Below are 21,396 nucleotides of genomic sequence, written 5' to 3' on the forward strand. Positions count from 1 at the left end.
TTTTACACGAATTATTTTATGTATCAAGAACTATAAATTAAAGGATAGAACCGTTTAGAATTGTGATATTTTAATTGACTAATACACGAAAGACTTAGACTTATTCGTATTTAATAAAAGGGAGTCCAAACGTATTTTTTGTACAATCATCTTCTTAACTTACGGAAATGGCCTTTTAACTGTCTGTAAATATTAAAATTGAAAATGACCCAGCCTTGTTCTCCAATTTCATATGTGATAGCTGTCGGTACTATTAAGATCGAACTAACCAGAAATAGGAAAATTGGACTAAAATAAAAATTGAACGAATGACTCTATTCGTCAGCGTACATCAACGGAATGTAACGAATGGACTATTCGGGTTACTTCGCACGTATATACGACAAAAACTTGTTTGTTTGTAGTTTTCCGTGAATACGAAAATGACCGAAAAGTGTCAGTGATTTGATCGATCACATGCGGAGAATCAACTTCCAGATATTAAATCAATTAACGAGTTACCAAAGATGGGCGGTAACGCAGATGAAACTTTTGAAGTGACGACGTAGTTATTCCTTTCAATATTACTTCCATGGTATTACAAACTTAAAAAGGTTATTTTAACAGAGATTTATTGATGTGTAAACTCAGTGTTTCATTCAAAAACTTGACATTAAGTCCTCCTGACTTAATCCAGTTTGTTAGGGAGTCAGTTGAGTTTAGACTTCAATAAATTCCTTCAAAATAACCTTTATTGTTATAATAAATCCTGATGTCTCCTAACCTGGCGGTATTGAGCACTATATGCATACTCTGAAGAAAAAAGAAGCACATAATATATTTTTCAAAATTTTATTCTGTAAACTTCAAATGGAGGTTTTACAAGAACGCTTTGGTTTATTGAGCTAAAAGAATGTCATACAGGATACTAAACAAAGACTTGAAAAAAACAGTCACATTCAAAAATTGAGTAAGATTACGTTAAAGTTAGTATCTATTGTGACCAACATGTGTGGCTAACACTGTTCTGCATCTCTTTAGCATGGATCAATTCAAATTTTGTATTCTAATGCTTGACTGGTTTGGTCCAAACAAGATATGAACTAGTAATTAAGAATAATGTGACAAAAACGTCTTCCTCCACAAGTGATACCCTTCTGATACTTACTGCAACTGGGTCTACGGCTACTATTAGAGAACTAAAGACTAAAAGCTGTATAGGTGTTACATCTATATCTTCCATGGCACCTACTTTATGTAAACCAATCAAACATAAACCTGAAAATACATAATATAAATACTGTGTTCACTTTCTTTAGCATTTAATCTAAAGGATACATTCAATATAAAAATAAGGAGATGTACTATGATTGCTAATGAGACAACTATCCACTATAGTTTAATTTTACTCATCTTTTAATTTCACAACTATTTTCCTGTAGACATGCTGACACTTATAATTGGTGTATTATGTAGGCATGCTGACACTTATAATTGGTGTATTATGTAGACATGCTGCCACTTATAATTGGTGTATTATGTAGACATGCTGACACTTATAATTGGTGTATTATGTAGACATGCTGACACTTATAATTGTTGTATTATGTAGACATGCTGACACTTATAATTGGTGTATTATGTAGACATGCTGACACTTATAATTGGTGTATTATGTAGACATGCTGACACTTATAATTGGTGTATTATGTAGACATGCTGACACTTATAATTGGTGTATTATGTAGACATGCTGACACTTATAATTTGTGTATTAAAATATAAGTGCATTGCAACACCATGAAACCATTAAATTTTTTTTTTCACAAAGACTTGTGCAGTTTGAAAATTAAGCTGTTATGAAGATAGCACACTAAGCTGGTTCCATTGATACATCAATTTTAACAAAACAGAGTGAAAAATATGTATTTTAATTTACATTAATTTGTTATTTGTCTCCAGCAAATAAGAAAGAAGATAAAATTAGTATTTATCCATTTATAGAAATTAAGTATAGTGAATTCACAGTTTTGTTATATAGAAAACTCTGCCTCTTCTTTTTAAATAATAATTAATGTATTACATACTTTAAAAAAAGAAATTTCTTCAAAAAACTTATCTTAATACATTCTATTCTTACCTATAGTAAAAGCAGCACAACATGTTCCCTGTAATTATAAAAATAAGCATCTTAAGCATGCTTAACATACTGAAAACATAATTTAACCAGTGTTTTACCTGGATCAAGTGTTGGTTTTTTTTTGGAGGAATTGGTTGTTGTTGTGGTCTCTTGTTCGGTTCAATATTTTTGGTAATTCTTGTTATCAATTTTATGTGTTATAATAAAGTAAACTTAGTATGCTTCATATATTCTCTGTAGACAAAAAGCTTCCTGATAGGAAGAATTTATGCAAAAGTTGATTTTTAATTAGAAATGAACTTTTGATTTTTGAAATTTTCCCATAAGAATACTACTGGTGTCTTACAACCCACAGTACCAATTTTTCTTCATGTTATATCACAAAATATCAACTAAAGCTGTAATAATTGTATTGGTAGAATGACCAAGCCTCCATCCTATTTCAAAATTAGTTAACAGGAATAATACGTAAATTCCATCTATAAGTCATCATTACACACTTATGTACAATAACTCAATTCCAGATCTAAAGGCATTCCAACAAAAGTCCACGGAAGTACAATTTTCATGCAACAAGATGTGTCAATTGTCGTTTTACATTAATTTACAAAAATTAACACCAGGTTTGCTGAAAAGTCTGAACAAGTACACTTTTTATAAACATGAAAGGGGCATAATTCTGAAAAAAAGTTGATCAACCAGAAAGAAACTCAAAACTGATCTATTAGTCATCATTGTACTGAAAATCAAATCAATACTGCAGGTATAAGAAAAAAATTCAGGAAAACCTTTTGATTTTAGAATAAGGATTGAAATAAAGACAGATGATTTCTTATTCTTATATGGGTAACACTTTGTGTCCAGGGCCACAAAGTGAATGACTACTATCCTATTTTTGTTGTCTCAATAAAGTGATGCCACATCAGTACATGTTCCTGATTATATTTGACACGTCATCCACCAATCATAAACCCTTAAACTCTGCTTGGGTCTGACTGATGTGCCCAACTTAGTTCAGAGACCATGGCACATAATTAAAATACCATGCATCAATCAATAAACATATAATTTTCTTTATTTTCCACATAAATTAATTATTATATTTTATTATATTTAAACATTGAAAAAAAGAAGCAAGAAATCATGTGTGTGTCTATTAAAATAAAAATAACTTACTATTACTGAAAATATGAGAATACTTCCTAAGTTATGTAGAAATGTTCTGTCATATAAACTGAAGGCAGCTTCTAAAATTATACTGAAAAAAAGTGAACAATTAGATGAAAAAAAGGTTAGATAAATATCATAATATGGCTCCTTTGGCATTTTTGCATAAAATTGATACAGTGCAATTAAAAAAAACAATGAAATGTTTCTGGCAAAAACAAAAAAAAAGTAAAAATCATCCTCAAAGGGGTCAACTGATGACTAATGATTCTGGTCATGTAACTTTTTGGTAAATTGTCCTGCTGAATATTTTTGCTTTTTACTGTTTCTCTCTATCTACAATAGTTTCAGTTAAAGTCCCAAACATGAGTAAAAATCTTCTTTCAAGGGCAATAACTCCTATAAGGAGTTGACTGTCTCTCAGCTGTGTTGATAAATTAGTAGGTCTTGTTCTGCTGATAATTTTTGATAACTACAGTTTCTCTTTATCTAATATAGTTTATAAAATCATTCAATAACTCCTATAAGGTGTACACTAATTATTTCCACAATGTTGACTTATTTGTAGATCTTGTCCTGCTAATTGTTTTTTCTATTTACAGTTTCTCTCTATTATAATTTCTGTAAAAAAACCCACAAAAATGGGTAAAAACTTCATTCGATAAACAAATTCTCCTTTACTGGAGTTTTCTGCCATGTTGACTAAAATGTAGGTCTTGTTTTGCTAACCATTTTTGCTATATTTACAGATTATCTCTATTCAATATAGTAACTAAAAAAGTATATTATGGAGAAAGTGTGAAAAATAAATTGATACTTTTTTCTATCCCTCAATAAAAATATTAATAATTATGACTTTTCTGTACTATCCCTGTGGGAAAAGTATCAAAAGTGTCCATCAATTACTGGTAACTGTGAAATTTTGTTCTACATATATGTAGAAAATTATGAAAAGTATAACTTTATGTCCTATCCTTATAAAGTTATAATGAAATATGAAAAATTATCTGTGAATGCAAGCCTGAAGTACCGCATGAGTATTTCAAAATATTGATTTTATTTCTTTTTTTTTTAATTTTAGGTGGCCCTCAAGTATTTTAAAACATCAATTGCAACTTTTTATCTATTTATCACTTTTGTTGTTGAGAATAAGAACCATTTTTGCTTGTATAATCTAAGAATATCCTTTAATCAAATCACTTATACTATACTATACTTTTATTCATGTAAATAAATTACATACGGTGGAAGAAGAAAATGGAAGAAGGTTTCTGGTGTAAAAAATTCTGGCAATTTTTCAGAAATCCCAGTCAAGCTGAAAGGCAAAAAAACAATTAAAATGCTATTTCTACTGAATGACCTTGTTGAGTATGCTAGTGACAGAAATACAGGGAATTAAATAAGTTGATATAACTTTGGACTTTTTTCAGTGTTATTCTATTTTGTCTCAAATACATCCCACATACATGCATATTTTGCATATCAGGATCTAACAATATACAAAGTTTCATATAGATATATTTAATGAACCATATGCATCTTTGAGGAGTTGCAATGACAAGGTATACAAAATATTTTGGCGGTTATTATTTTGGTGAATTCAAAACTTTTATACAATACCATTGCATGTGCACTTTTAAATTTGCGGAATTTATTTTGATGATTTCGTTCTATCCGTGAAAATAAGCAAAAATTTACACCCCGAAAATAACCCTCTATACGGGATATATTTTTACAGTAAATTATTCCTGATTTGTGAAAATTTTCTTTTTATTTACTGTAAAAGTCTGAATATTTTAACACTTTTTTCTATAATAGATGATGGTAGCTGTTTCAGTGGAAATTGCATCATAGTCTCTTATGTTCGTACATCACTTTTCCAGAAATATCTTATGATGGTAGCTGTTTCATTGGCAATCATACCACATCTCTATTTTTATATAGAGCTACTATACCATATCTTCACTAGAAACAGTAATATCTTTTCTGTTATGTTTATCAATAATCAGTTTATTGTAATTTTAAAATATTTTGTTTACAAATTGTGACAAACAATTTGGACTCAAATCATAAGTAATAATAATCTATTTACTTACAAAAATATAACACCAAAAGCAGTTCCAATAACAATTAGTAAACTACAAAATAGAAATACAAGTTTTTATAAACACAGAATATTAGTTAGATAACTATCACTAGGTTTGTCAGGATGTCTGATCCCTCAGACACATCCTTTAAAATTGTATAACCCAAGGGCTGTAACTGAGTCAAATGAAGGAAAACATAAAAAAAACAAGAATGTGTCCATAGTACACGGATGCCCCACTCGCACTATCATTTTCTATGATCAGTGGACCGTGAAACTGGAGTCAAAACTCTAATTTGGCATTTAAATTAGAAAGATCACATTTTAGGGTTCATGGGTAATAAGTTTCAAGTTGATATGACTTCAACTTCATCAAAAACTACCTTGACCAAAAACTTTAACCTGAAACGGAACAGACAGACTAACGGACGAACGGACAGACGAACGAACTGACACACAGACCGAAAAACATAATGCCCCTCTACTTCGTAGGTGGGGCATAAAAAGTGAGAAAAAAAGTCTTGTTGACCATAAATTAGTACAAGGTGACAAAAAAGAATGAATGGACATGGCTAACATAATCTCCTTATAACCAATCCACATACCAAATACTGTTGACTTATGATGTATAGTTACTCAACTTAGGAACAAACTCATACTAATCTGACCACTAGAGCATGAAATTGAGGTCAAGGCCATATGCATCTTGTCAGACAGATATACATGTTTAGTCCTCCAACCAATCCCCATACCAAATATTGTTATCATTTCATGTAAAGTTACTGAGGAACATACCTCATTTTTAAAACTTGACCTGAAACCTGTAATGTAAAGTTGAGGTCAAGGTAATAAGACAGAAGTCAGACGAACATATTCTTCTGGCAAACAATTCACATACCAAACATTGTTGACCCATCATGCAAAGTTACTGAGGAACAGACCTTCTGCTGAACACAAACTTAACCTTTCCACTGGATCATGAAACTGAGCTCAAGGCCATTAGACATAACTAAATCTATTTAACTAGACAATAAAGAATAATTAACATAGCAGCAGTATAGTATAGTTTGACCAATTTGGTATGATGACCTTTGAACCCAGACAAATCTAGAAGTGTTAAAAAAATACTATAAATATTCCTGACCAGGAATTATGTTTATGTACAGTTCACAAAACTCTGAAAGATAACCTTGTATTCTGATTTAAATTACATTTCATTTCATAATCTAACCTGACACATTTCAGCTTTCCAAGTAATATTTTTTAGTTCCAGAATCATTACAATTGTTTTTTTTTTTAATAAATATAAATCAAAGCTCCTGATTAAAATCAAATTTGCCTAAGCACTTTGTTTGTTATTCATGCTGAACAAATGCAAAAGAACACGTAATAATGCCAAAAGAAGCACTATCACTAATGGGATTATTTGGTTCTAAAGATAAACATGTGATGAATTGTTTTAGCAAGCTTAACTTGATGTCTAATAGCTATAGAATTACCAAGATTCTGGAACAAGGGAAGATAGCTTGTCTGTATAATGGAAGCCTGGAAAGAGAAAAGATTAGTGTTTTAAAAAATTAATTCAACATTTAATGTTATTCAAATTGTCATAAAATCTCACCTGAGCCTGAACTTTGTTTTAGCATGTTCTTTAAGGAGATCTATGTGGATTGATTGCCAATGAGACAATTATCCACTAGAGACCAAAGGATGTGGATGTAAGCAACTCAGCATGTCATCACATAGAATACCAACTAGACATACTGTGAACAAGCCTATGATATATGACACCCCCCTTCCAATCTTGCAATAAAATAATGTATATTTAAACATAACTGATGTTGCCTTTGAAAATATTTGAATTTAAATTTGAGAGGTTTTATTTGAAATAAGTTTGTGACCTTGGGCTTGCAGACAGATATTTCAACCTTACTCATGGCACACTCTGTGTAAGTGGGCTACAATAATACCAAGTATCACTTACATCCCTCAAAGCATTGGAAAGTAATGAACAAAAAATTCCTTTCAAGTTCTAGATTAAGAAGACTTGCAAATTGTTATTCCAATCTTACTTAAAACTCAAGGTGGCTACAATTATACCAAGTATCCTTTTAATTCTTAAAGCCATTCAAAGTAATCAGACATTTGTATATATTTGAAAAAAAACAGCATTTTTTGTTGATTTTAAACATGTGACCTTACAAGGAAACATCTCAACCTTACCTATAATTCCTCATTTAGCAACGAACAACAATACTATACACAGTATCATTAATTTCCTTCAAGGCATCCAACGTTTAAAGAGCCAAACACCAGTATGAATACCATTAGATCAATATGTATATCTGAATAATGTTTACAAAGACAAGACAAAGTGATTCCACTATATACTCTCTGAATTTCACTCATGTGGGTATAGTAATACAGTGAAATATATAATGTTATCATGGGGTAAAAGATATAATAAGATCAAATCTACACTGCAATCAATCAGACTAATAGAATTGAGAATGGAAACAGGGAAATGACAAATGTGTCAAAGAGACAACAACCTGACCAAAGAGCAGAAAACAGCCCAAGGCCACCAAAGTCCCTAACCCAGATATGGACTTCAGCTGGCCCCTAAACAATCCTGTAAACAAGTTCAGAGAAATGGTATAGCTATTAATCATTATCTAACTATCAATATTACACACAATTGGCAAGGACTTTAATCTAGCACCACTGCACAAGTATTTTGATTTCTTTTAGTCTTTTTCCAAAAGAAAAAAATGTTTAGGAGGTACCGCATATCAAATAAGTTCAAAGTTTATAAATTCCTACCTGTAGCTGTACTATTGTTCAGATAAGTTCAATGTTTATAAGTAACCTACCTGTAGCTGTACTATTGTTTGTTTATGGCACTAAAGTAACACCTGACAATAACCTTTAAAGAAACCTCCCTGTTGTCATGGTTATGTTTGCTTTAAATTCATTCAGCAGCTAACGAAAAAAGACCATTCCAATAAAATAAACTGTTGACAGAGATTTGTCTTGCCTGTATGTTATTTTGATAGTAAAATACGAATGTTGAAATTAAAATTGTATTACTTCAGCATTATAAAATATGCAAAACATTTATTAAAGTTAATGAACCATGACTGAAGGTGCGGGCTAAAGCAATCTCCCTGAAAATGAGATATGCCATAATGCTTTATAAATTCACCTAATCAAAAATCTTAACATGTAAACTATGTAAAAAGTTCCAAACTAAATTATAAACCTAAACTGAGGGGAGTGGCAATATAATCTCCATGGAATGAGATGTGCTTATGCTTATACAACTGCATACCAAATATCAATAACTTACATACCATAAACATGATCAGTGGTTCACAAACTTTTAAATGAAAACTATGCAAAAGTATAAAAGTCAACAAACCATGACTGAGGGGACAGCTAGAACAAATAATTTCCATGCAAATCTGATGTGCCAATGCTAATAAAAGTGCTAATGCCTACCAAATGTCAATCAATTACAATTAGTAGTTCCAAAATTTTGAAGAAATAAAATATGAACCCCTTAAAAAAAATTTGAAAAAAAAATTCCCCCCTCCCCCTCCCCCACCCCAATTTTTTTTGAAAATTTTGATGATTATATTCTTTTTAGGAAAAATGTACAATTTCAGAGAGTTCCATTAACTTTAACACAAGTAATTGTCTGGAAACGAGAATAAACTGCTTCGCTGAGCCCAGCTAGATACGCCCCCAGAGGTCCAACCCTGAACAGTTGGGGCAAAAATGGACACAATATTCAAGCATGATTCAGGTCTGAATTTGGATTGTAATTAAATATTTGACATATTATCGGTTTCTGAATAAATGTATTCAAAGAACTTGAAATTGGTTATATGAATTGAATTTATGTTCAATTAAGGATTTCTTGCTGTTGTGCAATACTTAGTAAATCTGTTGTCAGACTATAAACAAATAAAGTTCAATTAATTCTCAATGTCATATTAGAAATTTATTAAAATAAAAAGGGAGCTTACATCAATAGATATAAACAATTCACCAAAGTTTCATGAGAATTGGTGACAGCATTTTTGAGTTATTGTCCGAAAACTGGAAAATCACCCCTTTATTTAATGAATAAAACCCCATAACTCAGAAATGTAAAATGTAAAATTTATAAAACTCTAAAGGGAGCTTACATCAATACATACAAACAGTTCACCAAAGTTTCATGAGAATTGGTGACAGCATTTTTGAGTTATTGTCCGAAAACTGGAAAATCACCCCTTTTTTTAATGAATAAAACCCCATAACTCAGAAATGTAAAATGTAAAATTTATAAAACTCTAAAGGGAGCTTACATCAATACATACAAACAATTCACCAAAGTTTCATAAGAATTGCTGAAAGCATTTTTGAGTTTTTGTCCGATAACTGGAAAATCCCCCCTTTTTTTTATGAATAAAACCCTGTAACTCAGAAACATAAAATCTAAAATTTATAAAAATCAAAATGGAGCTCATGTCAATAGATATTAACAATTCACCACAATTTTTAGCATGTTGGTAAAAGCATTCTTGACTTGTTGTCCGAAAACTGGAAAATCCCCCTTTTTTTAATGAATAAAACCCCATAACTTTATATATAAATATAATATAATATAAAACGAAAAATCTAAATTTTATAAAAAACGAAAGGGAGCTTACGTCAATAGATATAAACAATTCACCAAAGTTTTATGCAAATTGGTTAAAGCATTTTTGAGTTAATGTCGGACTTGTTGATGACGGACAGACGGACGGACAGACGGACGGACAGACGGACAACGGTATACCATAATACGTCCCGTAAACGGGCGTATAAAAATGCTTGTTTTTGGCCCCTTTTTGGCCCCTAATTTCTAAATGTTTGGGGCAATTACCCCCAAACTCAATCCCAGCCTTTCCTTTGTGCTTTGTGATATGTAACCTTGTGGTACAATTTCAGAGATATCCATACACTTACACACAAGTTATTGTCCGGAAACTACAAAAATGCTTGTTTTTGACACCTTTTTGGCCCCTTATTCCTAAACTGTTGGTACCATAACCCCCAAAATCAATCCCAACCTTCCTTTTGTGGTATTGAACCTTCTGGTAAAATTTCATAGAGATCCATTCACTTAACCTAAGTTATTGTCCAGAAACCAAATGTGTCTTCGGCCGACTATGACGACATGATAGCATTATACGAACTCAAATTTTTTGCGGTCGTATAAAAAGCTTCAAAGTCAATAAACCATGACTAAAGGGTGGGGCTTTATATATTGTGCACATTAAGTAGTTGTTTCTGAGCAGGAAAGAATGCATGGATGGGTTCAGCTTAATTGTCAGAAAAAATAATTTTGGAAGAGAGGTAGAGCAAAGTGTAAGTAAAAGTAAATTTATATCACACAGAAAAACATATTTAGTTTACTTCAGTTACTAACAATTAATGGTCCATAAAAAAGTTTCTTTCCATCTGTTACAATAGATTATGCTTGGGGAAAAAGATTGGCTGGGTTGTTTGCTATAAATCAAGTGTGAATATTGTCCATACATGCTGTCTTCAGGGAAGCAACATTTACAGGAAGGAACATAGATTGACATGAGGAAATTTAATACTAAACCATAAAAAAACCTTAAAGTGTTATTTTTTCTTTTCAGGGGATTCATTTAAGAGAGAATATAATATTTTCCCGAGTATGCTGAGAGAGAAAAAAACTTATTTAGAACTAAACTATTAATCTTCTGTTGAAGTGAGTATGCATAATAAATATTGACAGGAAAATAATGTCCCTTATGTTTCATTCCATCAATAATTTCTATGAGTTCTTTGAGTTTTTTATTATTCATCTCAGAATAGGTAAAATTAACATTCATCTTATCAAAGGAAAAGATTTATTATGTTGTGTAGAAAATAAACAGGTTTTATTTATCCCAATCTCAATTTTTTCAGAGGTGTTATCATCTTAATTTAGAATCATGGTTGAAACTTAGCTGCGGAACCGTAGCTCATAGGTCCTTATGATATTTTTTGACGAGGACTTATGAGCTACAGTTCCGCAGCTCAGTCGAAACTGAGATTAAAATACAACATAACTAAATGATCTGTAAATTCTAAATTTGAGGAGGTTTATGGGATTGCTTTATATATAGATATTGATATTTTGGTTTAATTATGCAAGCATATTGTGCAAATTCTTTCAAAGGTTTGTTTGACATTACTTTGTGGATTGACATCAAGTTAAAGAGATGAGTAATTTTTAAAAGCGATTCAAGGCAGAATATTTTGTGAAATTTATTGCAAAATTACATCATGTGCATGTGTGTAACCAGTAAAAGTAAAATATTTTATGCAACATCATAAAATTCAAATTGATTTTCAGACAGATAAAATAATATATCTGAAGGTTTGCAGAAGTTGAGGCTTACTATGATAAATGAATAAATGCCTAGAAATAACAAAACAAAACAAAAAATAAAATGTGTCAATGCAATAATGCGATAACTATATATTCCTATTTGCAATGAGTAAAATATTGTAACGTCATAATTTGTTCAAATCTATGTAAACCAGGACAAACCAGGACAAACCAAACTCAATCAGTAACTAATAATATTTGATGAGTCAGAAAATGCTTATAATGTAAAAATATCTGCCAATTCTAATGATTTTCCCTGTATAATTGTATTATTTCACAACTATATATATGAACCTATTAATTTCAACAACTTGCATCTCAAAAAACCAAAACTGTAATTACCCCCAATTTTTTTGGAAAATATTTTCTGGTATGAATTTTTAAGCAATATTCATACATGTATGTACATGATGTAAAATTTACAAAAAAAAGATCTATGGAGTAGGTAATAACATACACTTGGTATTAAACAACAACCAGTCACAAAACTATTAGCCCTAAATGTTCAGAATCTTGACAAATTGCATACCATGTATTAATTCAAAAATTTGACCAGATAAAATAAAATTCAGCAAAACCACAATTTACCATCACCAAAGTACCATCCTGCATTGAATAGTTCCTAATTGTATAGCTAATGTTTGTGAGAAGCTGCCATTTGTCATGTTACAATATCTGCTAAAGACAGTGAACATACCATAAAATTTTCTTCGGTTTCTCATTAAAAGACAAGATCAAACCATGATGATTTAATTATATTCTGCAGTATGTATTCTCTAATCAATGGAGATACTCAGTTGTCTTACGTTTTGTTGATATATATCATAGGATTCCAAAAACAGTCTGTTATTGTTAGCATAAACATTAACTTAACTAATACTTTACTTCCGAGATCGACCTTTTTGCCATGTGCAATTTTATTTTACACAGAAACTTCATGTGATAACGTCAGAAATCTATAAAAGATATATATATATCATGAGATACGACTTTTTCAATCTCAACATTGAAACAACAACTATTCTGGAACTCTCCTTTTATTTCGTAAAAAGGTAATAAGTCTCAAGACAGTGATGTCTTGAAAATTATTTTCTTTACTTAAGTTTCATACTTCAAACACCTAGGGACAGTTATCAAATGTGCAAATTCTTAACTTTTTCTGATGTTCACAAAAATCGAAGTGCTTTTTCTACAAAAAAGTTCCTGCATATAACATACTGACCATTTTACATTAACCAGGTCAGTTTTAGAAAGACAAATTTTGCCTACCTATGGACTATAAGCTTTCATAGCCTACTAAAAAAAACATACAGGTTTTATTGTTATTTCTAAAAGAGGGGCTTATTAGCATATTAGCATATTCTAATATTTTTTATATAATAAGAATTAATAAAACAGTAATAAAAAATCTTATCAGAATTAATAAAAACACATGTATGCCCAATAGTATGCTCTGAAAACTTATGGTATCATTGCATTGGTAGGCAAAGGCAAGCATGTAACCAAAACGTCACTGAGGAAGTTACAAGCAAATTTAACCTTTACCAAAGGAGTGTGAATGGGAACTGAGCCTCACACTCTTCTTCAATTTAAAAAAGGTGGATTTGATGTAACAGCTTATCCTATCAAATATCAATATCCTATCATAAGTTTCAACATGGATTCACTTAATTAGAAAACTTTCTAGTAAAATTTTGAAGTCAAGTAGCATGACTAAGGCAGCAGAAACAGTCTAGCCTCATACAGGATTCCACAGATATGCACCGACTGTAATGCAACAATATAGAGAATGCAGTATCATGATAACTTATTCTGAAATAGACTATGCCATAATATTAAAAAAGTAACACCAATGTGTTGCATGAAAAGTAACACCAATATGTTGCATGAAAAGTAACACCAATGTCTTGTATGAAAAGTAACACCAATGTCTTGCATGAAAAGTAACACCAATGTCTTGCATGAAAAGTAACACCAAAATCTTGCATGAAAAGTAACACCAATGTCTTGCCACACAACATTTGTAGCAGGTAAGACAACAACTAGAGGCTCTAAAGAGCCTGTCGCTCACCTGCATCAAAAACAATGGCAATTATTGGTAAAAATCATTAAAGGGCAATAACTCCATAAAGAGCTAACTGACAATTTTGAGTCTTGTTTGACAAATTTGTAGATCTTATCCTGCTGATCATTTTTGGTTTTTAAAGTTTCTATCTATCTATTATAGTTTTCAAGATAATTGGCAAAAACATGATAAAAAAAATCATCATTCAAGGGCAATAACTCTTAAAGGGAGTTGACTGATGATTCAGGCCATGCAAACTTAAATACTGTCTTGCTGATCAATTTTTCCATTTAAAGTGTCTATCTATTTGTGTTTAGTTCTCTAAACAATAGGCAAACATGCAAATAATTGGTATAAATTGTCATTAAAGAGCAAGAACTTTGATATGGAGTCAACATACGATTCTGATAATGTAAACTATTTGTAGATATTATCTTTCTGATCTTTTTGCTAATTTAAGTTTCCACCTATCTATTATCCTTTTTAAGATCTAAGACAAAAACACCAAAAAATTGTCATTAAAGGGCAATAACTCCAATAAGCAGTTGTCAAACTAATAGACCATGCTGTCTTAATCATTTTTAGATCTTGTCATGCTGATCAGTTTTTGTTCTTATCTTTGACCAAGTTTTGATTGACAACTTTGATAGTAGTGACAACCAATGACTTAGACCAATTAAGTTTACCAAGTTTACCTAGTCAAAGAAAACTTTGATCAACTTAACTTCGCTAGTGATAACTGGGCTTTAAACTTATAAACAATTTGTCTTTTATTTTACTAAGATGGATGTTTGTCTCTGAATCTTTACTGGTATTCTTTTATCTTCATTGTCTAGTTAATTACATAGGCTCTGATGAAGTCACAAGAATTCTTAAGATTAGTCATCCCCAAGAGATTCTAAATAATTCAACAAATTAAAGATTTCAAGCCATCTTTATTAAATTATAACCATATAAATTTCCTTTTAACTGGCAGATAATAAATACACATGATTTGTATGTCCACAGCTGATTACATTGTCCACAATAAAGTACAAAAGAATGATTCTAAGAATCTGTTTTATAGGACTTTATTGGCATATAAATGTAGCTGCTTGAGTTATTATCAGCATATTATTCGACTATTGATTTTGTAAAAGATATTTCAGGAATAAAAGAAATAGAGATAACACATTTTATAACAAGGAATATCACAAAGAGTTAAAAAATTCCTTTTTTCCCCATACATTCCTTGAATTGTTTATTGTTCATTCTATCTTTCTAAATTTCCTTGAAACTGTTGTATGTGCATTTCTTAAAACCACTGTTAGAACTCGGAATATGAATTACCTGAAGTCTGAACATGGTAATGAATAGGAAGACTTCATTGATGCCTTCCAGACTTTTGAAAATACCTGGAAAAACCTATATAACACACTATATCAAAACAACAGTTTTAAAATATCAATTATATCCCAAGGGGAAAGTCTAACCTTTTATTCTAGCTACAGGCAAAAAGTTCTTCTAAGAATAACTTTTAAAATAGCATGACACTATCAATACCATTAAAGTGCATGTTACACCATTAATTCTTAAACCCAAAAGAACAAATAAAATATCAATCAAGCTTAGAAAATATTGAGAATGCAAAGAACAATTACATTTTAAATCTGTTCAGTCTCCTGGAGTTTGGAAGCTCTTAGCCTAACTTTTAACAGGATTTTTTAGAATATTTCCATTTCATTTTAAATTTAATCATAATTAAGAATTACATCTTATAAGGCCATAAGGGTGGGAGAATGGTTTAGGTTTTTCAGGTGGAATGAAAAGAGGAATTTTCTACAGTACATTTTTTTCTCCATGCCATGTTTACAATGGCCAGATTAAGATGTTTCTAAGATTTCCAACAGAGCTCAAGGGGGAGGAGAAAGTCAAAAATGCATCAATCAAAATAAAAAATTGCCTTTAGTCGTCATGTTTTTTCTTAAAACAAAATAAAATTAGATACGTTTATGTAAGACCATCCATATATATCTTACAGGATTAGATTGATCCACACTGGCCTTGTATAGATTCCAAGAAAAGGATACAAAGGTGATTTCCAAAGTTGATAATCACACACTTTTGCAGCATCACTGCAGCCATGTTTGTCAACCAATCAGTATAAAATGAGGATTTTTGTTCATAGAGGGTCTCTAAATCATCAATCCTATGAGGAGGCACCATAATTAATAGGCATTCCATTTGATTAATATTAAATACACAGGAGTTTTGAAAATTATAATAAAAAAAAATCCAAAAAAATCAGAGTATTGTCATGATGCCCACCATCTTTTACATTAGGTACTTTACACTACAAATTCCTTTTTTTTTATCATTACCAGATAAGAAAAACAATTATATTTCAAATATTGCCACCGAAACATGCCCACTTCACTACCAGCATAGCTTAAACATTTCCTGCATACTAATTTGATGAGTCCCACATTGAAACACAAGATTTCTATGTTATGTAAGCCAGCGTGTTATGTTTGCGGGACAAAACGCATTACGTTTGTGGGAAATTTACCTGTTGAAAAGTCACTACGTTTGTGCAGATTAATTTAAAAAAATATATATATAAAATAAATCCTTGATTTTTTATAAACAAATTATGATTTCCAAAATTAAACAAATTTACTTATACATATAACTTTAAAAAAAAAAAAAAAATTATCACCTAACCAGTGAGTCAAAATTTCCACCAGCAATGTGGACACCTATGCCTAATGAAGACACAAAACATGCTATTTCCCATAGGGTTTACTGGGAACCTTTCTGACATTTCTGCTGCCATGTTTGCCATCTATTCTGATTCATCATGAAATTAGTCAATATTTGGGTTTCCCAAACATTGTTAGTAAAAAATTTCAAAAGACATGACCTTTTCATTACAGAGTAGAAGCTTTAAACAAACACATGGGTACCACTTCGACTATCATGACTATTAAATTTGTCATAAAATTTACATTGAATTTGCAAGACACTTATTATTTTGTATAAGAAGCTTATTACTTTGTTAATTTAACAAGTGCTTTATGGTATAGAACCACTAATTCAGGCCCAGTCGGAAAGAACATACAAGAAAGTAGTACATATTTTAAACAAAATAGTTCCTACGCATAGCTGTATTTTTGTCAATAGTGGGAATATTTGGGTAGTTTTAGTATCAAATGAAAGTTTGGGGACTTGGGATCACTGTAAAACCCTTGTTGAAAGTTTTATTTGAATAATAAAGAAGTATATGAAATTTTAATAGGAGGGCTCATTTGGCCTGTTGTTCAGATCAGAAGTTCCTGTTTTTGTACTATCAAACTTCCGGGAACCAGTACGCTCTAATATGCAATTAAATTGTTGTTGATTTTTTCAGCACAAGTCAGCATAAGGTACAGTTTTGATATGAAATAACTGCCACTTTATTTGAACTTAAGACAAAGTAGCCATTTATGCTTGAAATTGCAGAATTTAACACAGAAAGCAATGGGGCTATGAATTAGTGGTTTTATACCTTTTATTATAAATGACTAACTGTTGTTGACATTTGTTGTAGCATAATATATTACCAAAAGGGAATACTTGCCAAAACAGTCTGATGGTGACCTTTATAATTATAATCTTTCTTATTTTTAAAGTCTATATTGCCATCAGATGTCCACCATGCTATAGCATGATAGAATGATAGAAATATATATATATATATATATATATATACAACTAGCTCTAATGACTTCAGCATTTCTTTAATATTGGTCAAAATAAAATCAATAATTCAATTTTCCAATCTAAGGCTAAGAACAATTTGCTACATTGTGGTGTAACATATACCTCACTTGCTGTTACATAAGGTTTCCTGTCTGGATTTTAATAGGCTCTTGTCAACCTAACCTCAATTTCACAGACCATAAATAAACATTTACATCATGCAACTACAATGTACTTGACCAATCTAATTTGTTAAAGAATCGGAAACCATTTTAGAAAAGAAATATATCATGGATGGTTCTATCTATCATGATCACACATGAAATAAATTTAATTCATTTGCAAATATAGTAGGTATATAACAAAAGGAGAAGCTTGGAATGTCAGCTTCTATAATGAGATCAAAATGGAGCAATTCATCTGTCTTCGACAAAATAGTATGGCATAAAATACAAAAACTTTTTTGCTGTCTGCAGACAAATGTCTGATTTACTATCAACTACGATAACTTTTTTGTCAGATTTCTTTGTATGTTTGTATGCATTTTTTTAGTCAGTTGTGTTAATTCATTGTATATCTGTGCTATATGTTTACAGTTTTGGCTGCTGGATCCAAATTACTGTCACATTGACCAATGATGTCTGTTTGGGTTACTCACCCAAAATGTCAATATAAAGGAACTTTAAACATCTCTCATGCGAGGTAAAATTTAGCTAGCTATAAAACCAAGTTTAACCCCCAAATTTTCTTCAGAAAATGCCTGTACGGAATATGACAGTTGTTTTTCATTAGTTCCTTTAGTCGATATAGTTGTTTGTCCTACAATCTCACACAGTCAATGACAGGAAATGTGCAAAAAGATATGGTTTGATCATAAAATGCACATACCGGTAACCCAGAATTGTACTTAAGATAAGAGATATCATTCACAGATCTTTGACATAAACAATTTAATAATCATATTTATCTCTGATCATTAAATTTTTTTGACAAGGTCTCTCATTTCCTTCCTGAATAAAATACAACATTTTCCCATAATTTTTAGAATATTTTTTGTTTGAATGGATTTTTTGAGAAAATAAATTTCTGTCCTCTAAACTTATGTTGCTCATGCTCAGTGTTCAGGTTAAAGACAAAACAGTGACCTTCCCATAATGCAACACTCTTTCAGCAATTGTCTATTGGCATGATTTGCTGATGGCATCCCTCAAATAATTCATTGGCTCTCCTTTTTTACTCATTGCAGACTTTTACTATTTAAACATAGTAAAGTAAACTGTTACAAAAAGGAAACTATCCTAGAATTAAAGAAGACTGTTAACCCTAAAAAATACAGTGTCTAAGATGCTAAGAGGTATAATTGATAGTGGTAAATTTAATTGAAATGAAAACTGGACTTCTCCACAAGCAATGGCCATTTTTTTTTTCTCAAATAAGATATATATTGTAATTCAGGTATTAAAATGTTGAATGCAATTCTGATCTGATCTTTCTCTTGCTTTCTATATGTATACATTGCCACTCAACTGTCAATCAATCAAACCATCAACCAACATCTCCTTTTATAAATATCCAGGAGACTTAAGTCTTCCAATGCATATTCTAGAATTGTATGAAATATTACTCTTTGTTAATGCAAACAAATCATGGAAGCTTCAATGACATTAAATGGAAATATGAAAGATCAGCATTAATACTTTATAATTGCATCAGTATCTCTTGGTATAAAGAGTAAATTGCAGACATGTGAAATGTCATCAGATTTTGCATAGATGTTACCATTTCTGAGCTTCAGGTGTCTTTGGGGGTTAATCCACATTTTGGAATTATAATTTAAGTTTGATTTTGATGCAGTTTTTACTTTGAATTACTTATGGAAACAAACATGTGATTCCTGTACCATACTTGGACACTCATCATGACATACTGTAAAATCAGAAATTATTGCAAGGTTTTTCAATATGTATGCAGATTTTTTCTAAAATCGCAATACAACAAATGTAATTAATATTACACTTTTGTAAAAAAAAATTTAAATCCCAATAATTACTATTACACTTTTGTAATTTTTTCAGAATCCCAATTATTAATGCACGCAATAATTTCTGAATTTACAGTAATCATGATCAATAAATGTACCAGAATCTTTTGTAACCCTTCAAGCAGCTACATTGTACCATCCGTTGCTTAAGATTCTATAACATTAAGTAATTTTTAGGAGGTCTCTTTGATGATAATTTTCATATTAAATGAAATAAACGAACATTTCTTTTTTCTCTCCCCCCCCCCCCCCCCCCTTTCTAAGGTTACTTACCAATTTTGCTGAGTCCAGCTAATAAAACAACAATTGTAAAAATGAAAGGCTCTCGTAACTCTTGAAATTTCCATTCAGCAATTTCTACACCATGAATATGACGATGGTGATCTGTATTGTTTCCATCGAGGTGTGTCTCATTACTTTTTGTACTACTATTATCTGTATTGTACTTGGGTTGGTGGGCCACTCGTCCTCCAGTATTACAATCACACATGGAGAAACATAATGTCCAAATGAAGAACAAAGACAGTAACATATTTGTAAACTCCATCATTAATGTTGGCTTAGTAGTATTCTAAATCTAACTAACTTTCAACTTAATCATTCACATATTAGGATATGTCTGAAATGAAATTTAACATAGAAAATAAAATAGGAGAAAATGCAAATATTTTGGTGTATCTAAAATCATTTTATATTATTTCAAGCATGCTTATATCATGTTTTAAACATGATGATAAAAGAGACAACCTATCTTAATATCATATATTATAAATGTTTACCATGAATATCTTCTGTCAGGAGTGATACCAGTAGAAATGATGTAAACTATTTTTAACAGCAAAAAATTTGCATTTTCTTCTTAATATTTTTTTATATTTGTACTTGCACTGTTTTTATTGAAATTTTAAATATGTATATATATATATCTATTTTGTTACATCTTGTGATCCGTTTATTTGGCAATCGCCAATGGCAGTCAGCAGGGTTTAAGAACATCAGTTGTTCGACCTGCTAGTCAAATGCGTTTTGTTAAAATATACTTTTTCACTCATTTTGGTCTTTTGGAAAATGTTGTTTGTGCTGTATTTAGACCCCTCTACCAAGAAATTTGTTTTGCATGCACACGTATAAAAATTGCGGTTTTTATCCAACGCAATCATAGGTTTGAACGTTGTTTTCAATTTAGACTTGTATATATATATATATATATATATATATAATATAACACTATCATTTTCTATGTTCAGTGGACCGTGAAATTGGGGTCAAAACTCTAATATGGAATTAAAATTAGAAAGATAATATCATAGGGAACATGTGTACTAAGTTTCAAGTTGATTGGACTTCAACTTCATCAAAAACTACCTTGACCAAAAACTTTAACCTGAAGCGGGACAGACGGACGGACGGACTGACGAACGGACCGAAAAACATAATGCCCCTCTACTATCGTAGGTGGGGCATATAAAAAATTGCAATTGATTGAGGTAACATGTATATTGAAGAATTACATATCATTCCCTTTCTCTGAAGACAAGAACATTCCTTGTACAATGAGTACAGTAAATTCAGAAATTATTGCGAGGTTTTTATTATTGCAAATAATAAGACTGGGTGATTACTGCAATAATAAGAACTCACATTTTGATATCTGATACATATATCTGTATGCAGTTTTTCCTATAATTGCAATAATTAATCTCGCATTTTTGTCTTTTCTTAAAAAATTGCAATAATAAATGCACGCAATAATTTCTGAATT

The 21,396-nt window shown here is 30.8% G+C and overlaps 1 protein-coding gene across 3 annotated transcripts in view; it reads right to left on the reverse strand.

Annotated features, from left to right (window-relative positions):
• LOC127737880 (Na(+)/H(+) exchanger beta-like) overlaps positions 1 to 21,396 on the reverse strand; it is a 103,085-nt gene that overhangs the window by 51,090 nt on the left and 30,599 nt on the right. For all 3 annotated transcript variants that reach the window (XM_052248831.1, XM_052248829.1, XM_052248828.1), the window contains exons 3-9: positions 19,908 to 20,253; positions 6,872 to 6,917; positions 5,383 to 5,424; positions 4,530 to 4,601; positions 3,296 to 3,377; positions 2,120 to 2,147; positions 1,148 to 1,257 (exon numbers count right to left, since the gene is read on the reverse strand). In XM_052248831.1, coding sequence (XP_052104791.1) covers positions 1,148 to 1,257; positions 2,120 to 2,147; positions 3,296 to 3,377; positions 4,530 to 4,601; positions 5,383 to 5,424; positions 6,872 to 6,917; positions 19,908 to 20,184 — 657 coding nt within the window. In that variant the 5' untranslated portion in view covers positions 20,185 to 20,253. The remainder of the gene's footprint in view (positions 1 to 1,147; positions 1,258 to 2,119; positions 2,148 to 3,295; positions 3,378 to 4,529; positions 4,602 to 5,382; positions 5,425 to 6,871; positions 6,918 to 19,907; positions 20,254 to 21,396) is intronic.

The sequence above is a fragment of the Mytilus californianus genome, unplaced genomic scaffold (assembly GCF_021869535.1).
Source record: "Mytilus californianus isolate M0D057914Y unplaced genomic scaffold, xbMytCali1.0.p SCAF_4, whole genome shotgun sequence".
Classification (NCBI taxonomy): Eukaryota; Metazoa; Mollusca; class Bivalvia; order Mytilida; family Mytilidae; genus Mytilus; species Mytilus californianus.